At 40.7% G+C, this 17,688-nt stretch overlaps 1 protein-coding gene across 2 annotated transcripts in view; it reads left to right on the forward strand.

Annotated features, from left to right (window-relative positions):
* bmpr1bb (bone morphogenetic protein receptor, type IBb) overlaps window positions 1-17,688 on the forward strand; it is a 54,964-nt gene that overhangs the window by 26,070 nt on the left and 11,206 nt on the right. The window contains exon 4 of one of the 2 annotated variants that reach the window (XM_040157530.1): window positions 11,330-11,649. The exons of the other annotated variant lie outside the window; for it this stretch is intronic. Coding sequence (XP_040013464.1) covers window positions 11,562-11,649 — 88 coding nt within the window. The 5' untranslated portion in view covers window positions 11,330-11,561. The remainder of the gene's footprint in view (window positions 1-11,329; window positions 11,650-17,688) is intronic. 2 annotated transcript variants of the gene reach the window in all.

A 17,688-nucleotide genomic window follows, 5' to 3' on the forward strand; every position in this document is an offset into this window, starting at 1 on the left:
CTTGTTCACAACCAGATTGCTGATGCTGGGACTTATCAGTTGGACTTGGAATTTGGTGTCTCCACATGTGCAGGGATCCCCCAAGCCTTTCTATTGTGTGGTTGCTCAGTAATTTAAGTGCAAAGGAAGTGAGGACAAAACAGAAATTTGTAGGTTATGTGAAGAATGCAAACATCCACGTGAAAAATACAATTCTTGTTATATTTACTTGGAGGAAGTCTTGGTATTCTTCTATATAATCAGCAGCTTTAGTATATTTTTTGCTCATTTTCTCTTATGTTCACTTTACCGTGAGTATTACGTTCTGCCCGTGCAGAACCACAAGATATGCCTGTTTACTGTAAATTGCAGTGAACAGTGGCATCTTGCAGCAGGAAGTGGAACTTTTACTACATACAAAATATGACATTTTAGTGAAAATTAGTTTACAGCTCTTAAAAAATGTGTTTTTTTACTTAAAAGTGGTAAACCATCGAATAACTTACAAAGAGTCTACATCTAGATTTGACTTTTCTTTTCAAATCTTTTTATAACTGTTGTCACAAAGACAAGAATGATAAAGTTGACCATTTAATGACCAATCTATATGTTTTGTGGCTACAGCCTCATTCGTTTCTTGTGTGTCCTAGTCACCTCATTCTCACACTTCCCAGTTTATATTGTTTTTGACAGATTTGACACAAACCATGTCACTCAAGCTGCACTCTTCATTAAACATTTCCTGCAGCTTTGGTACGACATTCCTACATGCGCTCAGTGCACACACACAATTAGTGCTTGTTAAAGAGCATGCGATATGGTAAATACACCACCATTTTCCCATAATTACAGCTTCCTGTGAACCTTGGACGAAGCAAGTGCTCTGGGTGACTTGCTTCATGTCCGTCTGAAAGGTCTAAACCTACATAATGCTTTGTCCATTTTTCTAAAAATCTGCTGTCTTTTAAACTGAAACTTAAAAGTCAAACCGTTGTCTCTGCTCCTCTACACAAATCCACAAACACAGACATTCGATGCTTTTCTTGCATTTTTCCATTTCTTTTATACTATTGCAATCCCTCTCTGCTGGTTGTTTAGTACTTCAGTGGCTAGCAGGACTAATTGGAACAAGAGACAGGTGGAGCCACTCTGTAGCAATCAGTCTTGTTAGTGGCGGGACTATAGCTCACACTGCGATCTTTTTGTTTTTGCAGTGTGAACAGTGGAAGGAGGGCATGAACTTTTGACACACTCACATATGGGGCCCCTTTTCAGCCTGCCGGGCTTCAGTTATTATGGTTAATGTCAAGGTTTTCTGTGTAACACCATTAAAAACATCTCTCTCCATGCATATGCTTTGGAAAAAGATGAAATTCATACCACTTTTACCATGAATAGGTAGTCTACTGGTCATTTACACTATTGTCGTGCATCAGATTCATCTATTTTTTTTCTGTGTGTGTGTGCGTTCACACAGATTTAAAGATATGATACCACTCTGCACGGACACATGACCATAAATTACATTTCCCTTGCTGCATTTATTCAAATAGGTATCACCTCACATCCTGGTGTGATCACGTGTCTATAGGTCCACATCTCTCTTTGGTTCTCTTTCCCTATTTCTGTGTCAGCGTGTGTGGTAAGGTACTAGTTCAATAATGATGTGCCAGTGTGAGCATGTCAACTGTGCGCAGACATGATGCAGTATAATGCAACCAGGCAGGTGTGAGGGTCACAGCCAGTTTGTGGGCCAGCGTCTTGACCCCTGCTGTCTGCTTTGTCTGACTGTCAGAGGAACCCCTTAATTAGACCCTTTGGTTTGCAGCGTCCACCCGACGCAGCCCAGCAGACACTCAGCAACAATCCCTTCATTAAATGCTCCTGGTTGACTTGGCAAGAAGAGCCTTGGTTTCCCAATTCCTGCTGCACAAAGGCCATGTTAAGAAAATCTCCTCCAATTTTTCACTTTGAATTGGGAGCCCCTTTTTGTTTTTTTCCTCTTCCTAAGAAATGAATATCTGTAATCCTTATTTAGCAGAATATTCTGATTCACCAAGTTGCTTTGGCTAGTTGAAAACTCAGACGACAACTTGTTTAAACATTACTTTTGATTGTTTTATCGTCAAACTTTTTCCTTCGTGATTAAGCACTTTGCGTGCGTCTAAATGGATTTTCTGTGGCCTACTTTCTCTAAATGTAAATCAATGCAATGATGACTGGAAAAGTTGTCATTATGCATACATTGCATTGTAGTCCAACGCAATGTATATTAGCCTATGTTATGTCAAATCTGTTAAACGTTGCTTACATGTCTTTTCTCCTCCAAAATGTTTTGTCATCCCTAACAGCTCAGAATGATTAATTAAAGGTTTACACACTGCTGCCCGGTGTTATTTCAACTAAATGTTGCCTTTGGTTGGTGCATGGCTACAATCTAAGTACATACTATTATGTAAGAGGCCAGAGTAGGGTGATCAAGTGGCCAGAAAATGAACAGAGCTGTAAGGGAATTAACTGAAGTATGGCTCACTGGCAGCCAGTCCTGCTGACAAAAACAAGGAGGCTTACTCAGTAGAGTTTGAGCAAAACCTTGCCCAGTGACCTTCAGTGCTAAAGAGACAGAGAGTGTGGGAGAGAGAGCGGGAGAAAGAGCAGGAGAGGGGAAGGATTTCATTCCACTGTTTCTTGGACAGTCCATGTTGTAGACCCAGCCATGGAAAATCACAGAGCACTTTCTTAACAGCACTTTCAGAGCCAGACACTACTTTACATCTGTAAGGTTGTGAGGTTGTTTTGTAACCACTTTGCCAATGGGTGAAATCTGAGCCACAGGTGTGCTTTAGGTGCAGTCACCAGTTGGTCCACAGACAGGGCCTAGTGCATTGGTGTAAACCCAGACTTTCAGTCAGCCTCAGCGTTGTTAGTCAAATATAAAGAGCTTACAACATTTTGTCCCACCAAGTGATGTGATAAGGAAGAAGCTACATCTGTGATTAAAAAGAAAAGTAGATATTTTGTGAGGAAATCTGATCAAGTTCTTTGCAGCTAACCTAAATTTTTTTCGTACTTTCTGTTGTGATGTACCACAGCTGTCGCTTTTCAATACAGGACAGAATGAAAAAATAATTATAAGTTTATTCACTGAACCTGTAACAACAGAATAGGTTGATGTAAGAAATGTATGTTTGTAGAGGCATGTTCTGTAACATTTCATTTTCACAACTGTTAGAACTAGTATATTGCATTATAAAAAAAAACAAGAAAACAACTGAGAAGCAGACTGTATGTCTCTTTCAAAACAGTCTACGTAACCACTGTATAATTAGTCAAAAACCATGTTGTCTCAGGGATTTGCAAGGCAATGAGTCTGTCTGAATTACGTCTGAAAAATAACCATAATGGTTGGAGATGTTGACGTGAGCAAGTAAGTAGCAAGTAGTGTTGTGAGTGAGTTATTAGTATGAGCCACACCAATTTATGAAGGCAAAGATTGCCAACTTACAGTATTACCACATATACTGTGGACTGTAGTAAACCTATGACATACTGTCTTGCCCAGAAAGTTTAGCAGTCCCCTCAAGGTAGCTAAAACTTCAGGTTGTATTCATTTAGCTGGTTAGATATGGTGGAAGTGTATGTTTTCACATTTTGTTATGTTGCAGCTTTATGCAAAAATCCTTAAATTCATTTTTTTCCTCATCAATCTGCAATCAGTACCCCATAATGACAACGCAAAAACAGATTTTTAGTAATTTTTGCATATTTATTAAAATGGAAAAACTGAAATATCACATTGACATAAGTATTCAGAACCTTTACTATGACCCATGAAATTTAGCTCAGGTGCCTCCCATTTCACTCGGTCATCTTTGAGAAGTTTCTACACCTTGATTGGAGTCCACCTTTGGTCAGTTCAATAGATTGCACAAGATTTGGAAAAGCACACACGTGTCTATATAAAGTCTCACAGCTGACAATGCATATTAGAGCAAAAAACAACCCATGAGGTTGAAGGAACTGGGTGCAGAGCTCAGAGACAGGATTGTTTCAGGGCACAGATCTGGGTAAGGCTACAACAAAAAAAATCTGCTCCAGTGAAGGTTCCCAAGAGCACTCTGGCCTCCATTCTTTAATGGAAGATGTTTGGAACAACCAGGACTCTTCTGAGTGCCCTGGTCCAGAGCACTCAGGACCCTGACTGGGCCAAATGTTCACCCTAAAACAGGACAATGACCTTAAGCACAAAGCCCAGACAACGAGGAGTGGCTTAGGGACAACTCTGTGAATGTCCTCGAATGGCCCAGCCAGAGCACTGACTCGAACCCAACCAAGAGACCTGAACATGGCTACCGACGTCCCCATCCAACCTGATGGAGCATGAGAGGATCTGCACAGAAAAATGGCAGAAAATCCCCAAATCCGGGTGTGCAAAACTTGCATATTCCCAAGAAGACTCGAGCTTGTAATCACTGTCAAAGGTGCTTCAACTAAGTAATGCATAAAGGGTCTGAATGCTTATGTTAATGTAATATTTCAGTTTTTCCTTTTTAATAGATTTGCAAAAAATTTTGAAATACTGTTTTCCCTTTGTCCTTCTGGGATATTGAGTGTAGATTGATGAAGGAAAAAATTAATGTAAACGATTTTAACATAAGGCTGCAACATAACAAAATGTGAAAGAGAAGGGGTCTGAATACACTGTATATGTGGCCGGGGGTGTGTGTTTGTGTGCGTGTGTTTGCTTTTATGTTTGTGTTTGTGTGTATAGGGCACAAGCATAAGCTGTACTACTTCATGCTTCACAATTACTGGATTATTCACTTGCTGTGTGGCTAACAGCTGACTAGTAACGTCCACATCATATTCATGGAGGTGTACAGCGCGGCCATAATAACCTGACAGTTCTATTACTCAGCTTATACGCTCTGCTGCTGCAGCCCCCTCCACCACCCAAACCTCTACTTTGTGCGCTATATTTTTGGAATTTTTGATATAACTAAGATTTGATGTCCATGTATTAAATTTGTTGAGGGGGGATTCATTCTTCTAGCAGGCCTCTTGTTTGATTCTTTGAGAGCTCCCTCAAAGAGCAGAGCCTTTTCCATCTGCATGAGCATTTGCCATAAATGGCCAATTCCCTGACCTGCCTCTGACTAAAATTAGGTAAGGAGAAATAGGTAGGGGGGGAATCAGTGGACAGGGTCCTGTCACATCAGGTTCAGTGCTTGGCCCTGGTTTGACAGGACAGAGGGCCTCCTACCTAACTGGCGGGTTATGATGGGCTTTGCAAGTGAAGTTTTAATTGAATCCGTTGTAGAATAGGGACCCAGTGGAGGATGATTTCTGAGAGGATAGATATTTGTCATCTTAGAGAGATTTGTTACACTGTTTATCCTGAGATATAGTGTGTCCCGTTTAATATCAGATTGTGGGCCATCCTGCAAATCAGTGAGCCGGACTACTTTAAGCTATTATTGCATTTACAGGATGTTTGCATCAATGTGGTGAATTGCCTTGATTGTGAGGTACTTAATTCCCTGCATTAACCAAAAAGAGACATAATTCTTTCATTTAACGGTTGTCATTTAATGGCATTTGCATGACAGTATTTTATAATATTGATATTATGATATAGAGTGAAATATATTATGATTGGAGATTTTATGCATATCATATCCACTGACTGTAGGTGTGAAAATTCATATGCCATAATTAAAATACAGTGTGTCAAGTTACTGCTTTAGATGCCATCTCTGGTTTGGTTTAGTTATAAAGAAACTTAACTGGCTAGAAGTAGTGTTACACGAAACGTTTGAATATGTCAAAAGTTTTGACATTTATGACCTGAAAGGTTGCCATAAATTTAAGTAGTACCTTCACACTGTGCATCCTTATGCATGTCTGAAGTGTGTGTATACATCATTTTCTTGCCTCATTGCCTCTAACTCAGTTATGAGTTTACAAGCATTTATTCTGCCATCAGACAGGTCAGATTCTGAATAAAACACTGACACGTTAAATATTCTTAAAAGAGCATTTCATTTGCCCCTTGAAACTTAAAAAGAGTTTAAACCCCTCTGAGTTTTTTAGTTCAACCATAGCATAATTCTCCAAAACTGATAGTATTCCTTGTTTTCCTGCATTTTTCCAGGTGTTTCATGTTGTTGGCCATGTTTCAGTGCTTTTCAATATCTCACTACGTCATCACATCATGAAAGGAAAAGACAGTGAGACAGACTGAGTGAGAGAACGAGACAGCATGACAGACACAGGGAGGGGAAGGAGGGAGAATCTTGCTGTGACAGCCTTTTCACTCCGTATGAATGACGTTTTTCTTCCCCCTAAGCATTCTTTGGAACTTCAAAGCGTCAATCTCAGCATAGCGATTTGGCCCTACTATTGTGTGAATCCTGAATATTCAACAGCGTCTTTCTTTTCCATGAGGGCTGAGACCCTGCTGGGGATCTTCAGGGATCTCACGATATATGGTCATTATATATACCGTTGGTGGATATAGATATCGTCTGAAGTCTCGTGTGAACATGGGTGTATAGATTTAGATGGATACGTACTCTCCTGTAAGTAAGTTTCATGCTTAACTTTTGACTATGCTCCTTTTTACTCCTTTTCCCTTATGTCCCTATAATTTAAAAAAATTAACCACTACATAATTATAAGCTTTTTGTCAAATGTAAATTGCAGTTTTTCCCTTTATATGTCTGTAAATTTAACATTTTTGGGGTTCCACAAAAACAAACAATCTGAAGATGTCATCTCAGGCTTTTGGAAATTGGGATGGGCATTTATATTCTGACATCTTGTAAAACTAAATGATTAATCCATTAATCTGACAAACTCATAATGAAAGTAAATAAAAGTTGCAGCGCTAGTTGTGCTCCATGGTACAAAATTTAGTATGTAAAAGTTTCTTATAACTCAATGAAGAGAGAAAGTAAATCTTTGTTTAGCTGGAAGATGGAGACGGTATCACTCTCTCTTGACTCTTCCACCCCAGTTGGACCGTTTGGGCGAGACAGCTGTGTTGCCACGGTAATAAACTGCTTTCCAGTATTCTATGACAGCAGTTTTAACACAGATCTGCTGAAAATCCTCCCAATTTCACAGAGCTGAGGGTCAGCTTGGACCCGGCTGGAACATCGGTCACGATACGCATTCCATCTCAGCCTGCAGTAATTTCATCATCTGTGTTCTGCCATGGCTTTTTGTTTCACAGGTTAGCGGTGATTTTTCACAGTCATCCATCCCACTGCTCTTGCTGTGTGATGAAAGGTGTATTTACTCCTTAAACTCCTCTTCTGAAATAAAAAACGTGGCTCATTTTCATGGTGCATTGTTACACTATTGCTAGTATTAATGGAACGTCTCTATTTCATAAGAAAATGTTTGCCTTATGAAATGAAGGCAGATTATTACAAACAATTAAGCTGCACTAATTCATCTCTGACTGCTGGAGGGCAGAATGGCAGATACAGAGTCTCCAAAACAAATTGAAAATAATCTCGCAGCTAAACAACTCCCTACACCGCCCTCGAGTCTCTCTCAAATCACAACGTAACACCCACTGTGCCAAGAGGTCAGAACCAGAAGTGGAGCACCATGGATGAAAATGAAATGTACATAATGTACCAGCAGAAGGTTCACCATTACATGTGTCACTGTGACGCGTGGAGAGGTACCTGGTTTGCGTACATTGTGCACATGTACATTGTGCAGTCATTGCTGATCGTTGTGTGGAGTAAAATGTATTTTACACATTTTAATTAAAGAGGAGAGGCAATATACTGTACATTCTTTCTAATGTTCATGGTGTCTGCAGTGCAGGGCTCCTTAGAGGAGGGTCTGCACACATTTACAAATGCCCCAGTCCTTTCAGGACAGTTTCTGTGATCTGCAAATACAGCACTCCAAATGTTTCACAAACTGTATATCATTTCAACTTTCTCTGCATAGAAAGGAGGATTTTATAGCCATCTACCTGCTTTTTCTCAAAAGTAAAAAAAGCTGAGTAATGTTGAGTCCTTGTGCTTATTTTGTATCTGCAGCTAGTATACTGTATATGACTCTCTGGGATTTCGCTGGAACAACCTCGAGTTTGAACCTGAGCATCCACATTTTTTTTGTTTTTTGTTAACATTGTAGAGTATTGTCAAGAAAGGATCTTTGATCACATATTATAGTGTAAATAGTAAGAGAATGGTTGATATGCGGTCAGGTTGGCTGAGGAGCAGCTTTTCAGTCCTGTGAAGAAAGTTAGAGAGGTGAAAACATGAATGTATTAAGAAAAGTGGATGCCATGTTCCAAGATGGCCCTTCCAGTCATTCTAATAAGTTTCTCACTGGGCACTTGTCTGTCTTCCTCAGGCTTCCTTTGTATTTTTTTGGCCAATAGAGCATTCTCATTCACGTCCCTCTGTAGTTGAGCCGGGTGACTTCCTGCTAAATTCAAATGAACAGCATGAAAACAATTTGCACAATACGGCCCTTTGGGACCTTTTCATTTTTATTGGACCTAATGGTCTGAATTTTGACAATACAAAGAGTCATTTCAGTGGTCAGTGCTGGGGAGACATGGGGAGAAAAATATTTCATAATGATACAGCCATTTTTGTGGTAATTATTGTGCATTAAAAGTCATTTTGGACCAGTGTGCAAAATGTGACCTTCAATTGCACCTAAATTGCCTTAGTGCTTAGCACCTTTCCTTGGGGCTTTGCTGGAAAAAGTTGGCTAGCCATCTTTCATATAGCAAAGAATCATTTTCTTGATGTCTGTAATAATTACAGAATATTAGTTTTAAACTTTTTACAAAGCTGGGAGACTTGTAGGAGTCAAATTTAAAAAAAAAAAAAAGAAAAAAGAAAAGAAAAAAAAAGGTAAAAATTGAAGCTGAGATATCAAGGTTCAAGCTGACATCAGGGTTATTTTCTTCAAACTTAAGAAAGCTCCTTCCAGAGCCACGGAGAAAAATTTAACCTCTATTTTCACAAGTTAAGGAGTACTCCTCATGATGAGTAACTACACCTTAATGTATATAATTGGTGTACTTCCTCTTTAACGCTGGTTTTGAATCGTGCACTCTCTGATGCTTGCATGTCTGATATGACTAGTTCTTAGTCCAGTTTCAACAAACATTGGGGTTTTACAAAATGGTCGAGATTCTGACAGAGCAATTTCTCTGGCAGCATTAATTGTCCTGTAGTGATGTGTGTGATGACAGATAGGTTCTGAATTTTAAATTCTAACTAAGAGAGGGAAGAGAAGAAAAAGGAAAAGGAAGTGAACAGTTAATTTCATTGAAAGCATGTCTTCCAACCAGTCTGCCCCACTTTCAACCCCTTTATGTTGTGGAGTGACCCCCACCTACAGAGCTGCTCGCTCCCCTGGACCCCCCATCCCTGTGGGCTGAGTAGGCTGTCTGAGAATACAGGGAGGCTCCACGCTGGGTGTTTGATGGAGCGCAGACGGGTGTGTGAGGTGCACTGACCCATTCACATTGCTCCCCATGCATTTGTGCTCCAGAACAGGCTGACTTATCACATGTAATACACAGCGCTGCACAAATCAGGAGTGACAGCTATAGGGCTAGTGGAGCACTGTAGGGGAGAAGTGGCTTCTGGGAGCTGCTGGTCCGACCCAGTCAGACTTTAAGAGGGGACAGGTGTGGGGTGGAGAAGCCCATTTGGCTGTTGTTGTTGTTTTGCCCTCCTCCATCCCTGCTTTAACACCACTGGGGCTCATATGCTTTTCTTTCCTTCCCTTAAACCATTTGGAATGGTTGAATCTTTTTTCTTCAAGGAAACAGTTTCTCTCTCTTGCAAGGATCTTACATTTGTGATTGTGGAAATTCAGCCACCTCTGAGATCTTTATGATTTGTGTAGGTGCTGTAGTAGACTTGATGTAATCTACCTAATAGCTCAGTTAATCCTCTTAACTTGTAACCCACATAAATCTTTCACCATTGGAATGTGTCCCTATTGTTGTTGTTTTTTTTTTTTTTTCTGTGATATTGCATCTTGGCATGTGTGTCTGTGTGTGTTGGATTAGTGTGAAGTTGCAAAGTTGTGGTGGTGCCTGGAGGTGTGAGCTCTAATCACCTCTAATCACCTGACGTGTGATGGCCTGATCCCTGTTGTAGCTCTACAAGCGCTTGTGTTTTCACCCCTTTCACACACTGCCTCTCATGAGGAATTGAACGAGATTCAGCCTATGTCTGAATTTTAATACCAGACTCTTGGTTTCAGATTAATGTCCCATATTTGCCATTCACATAACACCTGCGTATGCAGCTTTAGTTCCATACACGTTACGTCAAGACAGGGTTGAAGAGAATTTGGTTGCTTTTTCTGTGTTCATTGTGGATTGTGTCCCTATTTGGGGTTTGGACTGTGGGACAGACAGACTTTTTTTTTTTTAGTCTTTTTGACCTATTGTAGTTTTAAGGAGGGTGGTTGTTGGTCTCAGCCTTATTTTCATCCTTCCTGTGGATTCAAGTATGTAGACTTTATCCCTCTAAATGTGGAGTTGTACTGTTGAACCTTGACACTTATAGTTTTTTCCGCTGGGGTAACTAGTAATATCTAGCATACAGTAACTTATACTAATAACTATAACTACAACTATAATAATAACTGGTAAATTTAATGCAAAACCTTATTTTCTAAATTCATTTTTAAACTTCATGCAATTGAGAGGAACATAATGGAGATTATGATATAGCAGCTAGTTTCTTGTGCACAGCTTTTCGCACCAAAGCTGAGCAGTGTTGGACACACATGAAACTCAGTGTTGCTGAGCCAGGATGGATAACCGGCACTGACCCTCTCATGCCAAACATAAATGTTTTGTCCTAGGTTCTTGCCTCAGTGCATCAAACAATTCTGAGCTAGGACTTGCTCTGCCTTGCAGAATTTGATACCAGATGCTTAGTATATGTAAGTTTACTCTCTTTAGTTCTTACTTTAGTTTCTGTGTCCCTCTTGGCATGCTGTGCGTTTGTGTGCATGCGGCAATAGTCCTTAATGCTTTTACTGCTGCCTTTCGCACCTCATTCAACCCCTGCTCACATCCGTGGCCCCGGTTCACCCGCTGTTGCACCCTTCTAGTCTGCTCTCCTATCTGTGTATGAGTGATGTGAGAATCTGTAATGTTTGTGTGTGAAAGAGAGAAAGGCCGTGTGTGGATTCAGATATACTCAGCTGTTCCCTCTGTAGTGATCTGGTCATAGAAAGGGCTTGACAAATAGCACAGTGAGAGAGCAACTAAGTAACACCCTCCTCCCCCCTCTTTTCTGCCCCCTTCCTCTCTCTCTATGTCTTTCTCTCCCAGGCTGTCAGTGTGCAGTAGTGCTGGAGGCTGCAGGGTGGCTGTGTGCTGTGTGAAGTTCCTGAGGGTGCAGAGGGGCAGTCACTCACAGAGAGACACTTGTACAGAAAGCGGACTTGCGCTCTTTCACGGAAAGGATATAAAAACGCAGTCTCACACCTCTGCCACTTTGCACGGGCGTGTTGGTTGTGGCAGCACCTCAGGGATTTGAAGGAGGCGGGTTGGTGCTGGCGTGATGGTGGTGGTGTGGTTGCCTCAGGAGTGGGCCTGCCAGGCTATTCTCCTGGTGACTGGACTGGCATCACTAAGCCGTGGGTCTGATGGTGAGTACTGTGTATTTTGATGCTTCCACTGTCCTGCTGCCTTTATGTTTCAAGTGACCATGAGGCTGATGAGGCTGAGGCCTTCTTGTGATGGATTTTAGCTTCCCCCTTATTGGCCAAGCTGTGTAGTATAAATCTGCAAGCAGCAAATTGAAAGATGGGTTTGGAAACTGGTAAATGCATTTTAGTTTTCTGAAGTCAGAAACATGTTTTCACACATTTTATTGTTAGTATTATAAGATGACAGGTTGATCGTGCTAGCTGTGGGGTTATCTGTCTATTTTTTACCCTGTGGTATTTATAATGAGCAAAAGCTATTATGATCTCCACAGGGGCTACCATGCGAACGGGTGTGCATTTATCTGCCCCGTCCTCTCCCTCCCCAACTCCCCCAGCCCCTTGGTTCATGTTTTGAATTGTTTGAAGATGGACAGCCAGTTGTCTTTTACGATGAATGCCAACAGTGTCACGGTGCCCCGTAAGGTTGTGACAGGCGGGGAGGGTCAACAAACCCCCAGCCTCAAGAGGATGACACTAGTGCATTTGTTCTCTTTCTGATCAGAAAAAGTTAAGAAATAGTTGGTCCGTAGGAGTACTGGTATAACTATGACCCGGGCATTTCCGTTTTTTTATGTACATATATAAAAATACCAACTATTTCTTCAAGTTGACCAGTCACACATTCATTCTTTGCTTTTATGAGCTCAAAAATTCTCAGTGTGGCTCTTGACAGAAAATGTATCTGCAACTATTTTCACAACAGTGTTAAGTCATTTCTTTGTCTTATGTGATGCCAGACAGAATGTCTTTGGGTACTGGACTGTTGATTGGACGGAAAAAGCTATTTGAAGATGTCACCTGGGGCTATAGGAAATTGTCTTTGACATTTTTCACAATTTTGACATTTTATGGACCAAACAAATAATGAAAAAGTGAATCACGGATTAATCAGTAAGGAAAATAATCAGTCATTGCAGCCCTACTTTGAATGGTTTATGTGAACAGGAGGGACCTGAGCAGAAATGCTCAGTTGTCAAGCACTTATTAAGAAACCAGTTTGGTGTCAAGCTGTAAAACCAGCATCTGGGGGCACACAAACATTCGCATACAGTGTCTGTGTGTGTTTATAAATATTGCCATTAAGAGATGGTCTGGAAAATTTCAGCATATGACTCTTAGCTGTGACTGGATTTCCTTTTAAATGATTGATGGTGTGTCAGTTCTTTAATTTAGCAACCTATTTATGCTCTCCTAATGCTGCCATGGCCTCTTCTTGGTATTCTTTTATTAGAATGTACTCATAGCGTATGATACATAGTGTATACATGTATGCCACATATATGTTTGTAGTGCTCATTTGATGTAGATTTGTCCTTGTGTTAGTGTGTTTTTTCCCTCTCATACAGTAAAAATGTAAAAACGTCTCATCTCCAATTCAACATCAGGCCGAATAAAAAGGTGATGTGATTATGAAAAAGCCAGTTAAATATAATTAACTTATCACCGAAATACAAATTGATTTTGATTTGAATCCTGGTACGGAAAAATTCTTCACTGAAACTGTGTCAAAAATAAAGACCAGCTGTAACATCCCTTACGGACTGAGTGGTTCAGAGCTAGCTGTCACTTTCACAGTTGGTCATGAAATACCTCAGCTGCTGATGAATGTTTCTTCAGAGAATTTCCTTTACTCTTATCTGTGCAGACTGAGCTAGGCGTTTAATTTCTCATCCAGTAGTACTCCAGTGGGTTTGAGGGCCAGTAGCGGCACAGGTATAAGGGATGTGGATGGAGTGAAATTCAGACAGAATCATCTGTGTGGAGTTGCACTGATTCTCATTCTTCCAACATTCTGACCATAAACTGACAAGAGGCAAAGTTTCTGCTCGTTCCTGTCAATGCAGATGGGAGGTGAAATGAAGCTGTGAGCCCTCTTGGAAAGATTTCATACTAAAGCTTTTTCTGCATTGTTGAACCTCAGTTTCACTCCTTCTATCCACCATCTTTCATCAATCCTTCAACTACCAGTTGCTTTTTCTGTTTTCTCTGTGATCTGATCTTTTAAAGGTCACCTAAATGAGTAAAACATGTGGGAGGTTGCCCATAAATCTAAGTAGCACAGTCAATTTGCCACCTGTTTCTATAGCCTGGGGAGGTTCACAGAGAATAGATTAACCCTATCCCTATTCTTCAAATGGCAACTCAGTGGAAACACAACAAATTCAGTGCGTTAATGACAATCACACCTGGTATAGTGGATACATTTTTTAAAAATATATTAGTTTTGGCTCATTTCCTTCATCAACATTTGGGTTTCGTTTTGATGTTTCTGTGCCATAACTGTTACCAGTCAAGGAGAAACACTCATCCACAGTGGCTCATGACTTGAACAAAACCTAGATTATGTGAGAAGGTGAGATGTCACACCGGCCAAGAAACACGATTAATCACAAACTGATATGAGCTGTATAAAATATTGATGTTCAATCTTCTGAAAAATTCAAAGACCAACAACAAATTCACTTTACACACCTAAAGACACCCTCTGGTCTTCTGAACATGCATGCTTAACCAACAGGACTCTCTAAGGGGCCAGTTTCCAAGTATAGTGTGGGGTGTTTTCATTCAAAGCAATCTTCAAATACCTGAAAATGTCAGTGTGTTTCTGTCGGAGCATTCAGAGGGGGTATTAGTTTTGTCTTCATCAACAGCCATTTCTTTCCTGTAGCTCCACTTCAGTTACAGTAAGGACCGTTAAGTTATTTAGTGAAGTTTGTTAGAAACCGACTACTTCTAATTGCAGTACTTTATAGTGTTAATTTAGGAGAAGGCAAAAACAGGATAATATGGATGTTCTGTAAAGGTTGTTATATTTGTACTTTAAATACAAAGTGTGTGATTTCATTGAGAACTTGTATATTAGAATTATGGGAATGTAATTCTAGTTTAAGAAGAGCTTCAAATTGTTCAGCCTTCATGGCTTTAAAACGAGTTGAGGCCTTTTGGGGGTCCTCATAGTTATTAATGTGACTAACACTGACAAAAAAAGTCAGACTGAAATGTATGATTCCAAGTGTATGGAATCTATGTAACTATATATGTGAAACATTTCCTTTTCATTTGCATTTGCAAAGATATACACAAAGTTTTCTGTGGCACTGACTATACTAAATGCTCTTTGGAAGACGTCTGTGGAGCTGAGTGTTTTGGAACAAAGTCAGAGTCTAGTGTGGTGTAGCGGTCCAGCAGCACAAAACAGCAGCAGTTGGTCCTCAACAGGACCAGGCTCCTCCAGCCTTCTGTGCGCTGCTTCCTGTCAGGATGTGGATACCGTTCCCCCACACAGAATATGATCCCCAGGCAGATGTGCCGCTCCAGCAGTCAGGCATGGGAGCATAGACTCTGTGTGTGTGTTTATGTGTGTCGGTGTAATCGTTGCTCATGTGCACTACATGGGTATATCTTCCTTGTGAGATCTGGAAGCTCCTGAACTTAAAAAAATCCTGCTTCAACATGTAGTGCTGGAAATCCAAGATTATCAATAGTGACAGTTCAACATTTATGTGCTTATTCGCTTCCTTGCTGAGAGTTACTGTAGATGAGAAGATTGATATCAACCTTGTGTTTGTTCAGTACATATGAAGCTACAACCAACAGCCAGCTTACTTTGCTTAGCATAAAGACTGGAAAGAGCCAGACTGCTTCTGTTCAAAATCTGCCTTCCAGCACCTAATGTGTTAATTCGTGAATTTAAAAGCTGGTGGTAGGCGGTTTCCGTTGTTTTCGTTGTTGAAGTTAGCTGGCTGCTGCTCATATTTACTGTACAGATATGAGAATGGTATTGATCTTCTCATCTAACCATTTGCAAGAAAATGAATAAGCATATATTCCAAAACGATGAACTTTTTCTTTCACAACTTAAGCCTTGGGGCAAGTGCAAGCGATTCTTTAAAGTTAAGCATATCTGGTTATAAGTTTCACAGAGACCTGAAATAACCTTGGGTAAAAACAGAAGCTCCTACCCACTTTTTTGGCAGAGATAATACCGTAGCGTAAAGTGACATATTGTGGTGGCGCTGTGGCTATAGTCTCTCAAAATGTCTGTAATGGAGCCCAGCATTACTCAGTGGCTTGTGGCTTTTTCCAGTAAGTCCAGACCACGTGGATAGATGGGCAAGCAGTGGGATGCATTGATGGGCATTGTTGGTAGACAATGTTAAAAAAAAATATCTCGAAGTTCAGAGGAGTAGGAAGATGGGATTGAGATATTTTGTTGGAATGGTAGGCAAACATATGCACACACTCACACTATGGTAAATACAAAGCCTTGGTTTCATAACATTCCAATTTCTACACCTTTTCTGTGTGTCTGTGTGTGTGAGTTATGTGCCTGTGTGTCTGCAAAAATTAAAGGTACAGAAAATTTTCCAGCTCTGCATGCTCTCTCTATGGCTGCTGCATGGTATAACACTCAGCATGTGTGTTGTATTTTATTAAGCATAATGTGGATGTACTGTTTACACGGCAGAAACACACTTTTACACAGGGCTGATTTTCGTGTACTCATAGGTATTAATTGCTCTGAAAAAATGCACGCTGCAAGAAAATAATGCAAGAAAATAATGTGTGTTTTCAATGTATGTTTCCCATAATGGTTCAGAGAATTATCCTCCACAATCACTGCTTTTCTTACCCTTTCGTATTCAAGAACATTTGCAAGCAAGGTTTTCCTTGATTTGTCAGGACAGTATGTTTAATAAATCTCTGATCACAATACCTTTTTTCCTCAATGAAAGAAGTCTGTGTCTGTGTCTCCCTGTTCTCGGCGTGTATCGATATATAGCAAATGTCAGGTTGTCGCTATCTGTCTGTGTATGCGTCTGTCCGTGTTTGAGTGTTTTGCTGTGGATATAACAGCTCTCTGCTGTATTCACACCCATGTGTAAAGTTTCCTCTTTGCAACCAGTTTGACAGGAGAACTAGTTTTTCTGATTGGGGATTTGGAGAACAATGTGGAGCTATGAAGTGACCATCTCACTCCTCCACAAAGGCGGTCTGGTCACGGCCGGTAAACGCGGAACAGGTTGCTGGAAGCTGCATGGTGGAAACCGATGACCTGATGTGGGTGTAGCAGCGGAGATGGAAGAGAGACCGAGGAATGTGGTCCTCAGACATGCTCTTGTGTGTGTGCATGTAAAATATGTGCACATGTGTGAGTGGCTTGTGTGGCAGAGGCCTTTGAAGCCTGTAGGGGGTTAAGAGGGATGAGGGCGGGGTGGTAGGGTGGAGGAGGATGTATGGCCCCTTTGCAGGTTGGTTGTGACCCCCTCGAGGTCAGGGTGCACTCTGGAGACACTGGGGAAGATGCCTCCTTTGAGGAGGTGATTTATCATGGCCACCTGGAGCAACTTACCTCCCTTTCCTCTCATGCCCTCCTCTTTGCCCGTGATGAACAGTCTGTGTGAAGGTCTCGGCGCACAGATTAAATGATTAAATGATTAGTGCTGTGAAGTCGGGTCTTGTGCAACAACAGTGTTAATTGGAACTTTTTAAACCATGTTTTTTCCCCCAGTTTCATAGAAATGTAATTCTCCTGTCAACATTTCTCTCTAATCCCATTATTGGTAAATTAAGTAATTCTATCTTGCATTGATTTTCAGTTATCTCCTGATGGAAAAATAAAACCTGTTATTATAACAATATTCTTATTGATTGCCTGCATCTCTCCAGTCAAGTACAACTTCAACTGCGTGTAAGGGTGACATGACACACCTCTGTCTCTAGTGCATGGAACAAATCTGGAGTAGTCAGACATGGAATGAGGATCTGCAAATAGGAAAACAAAGGAAAAAGATATGAGAATAAGCAGCATTAAAAAATACTAAATAATAGAATAAGAGTTTTTGGATAAACATGCGGATCTGGTCTAGGAATTTCATGCCAGTTTAGTTCCCATTTGTCATTATTATCATAATAGAATTGACAGAGTCCACAGTCAGGCTACATCTGTGACAATGGAAAAAGCTTACCCTGGAAGCA

This window comes from Xiphias gladius, chromosome 20, assembly GCF_016859285.1.
Source record: "Xiphias gladius isolate SHS-SW01 ecotype Sanya breed wild chromosome 20, ASM1685928v1, whole genome shotgun sequence".
NCBI lineage: Eukaryota > Metazoa > Chordata > Actinopteri > Istiophoriformes > Xiphiidae > Xiphias > Xiphias gladius.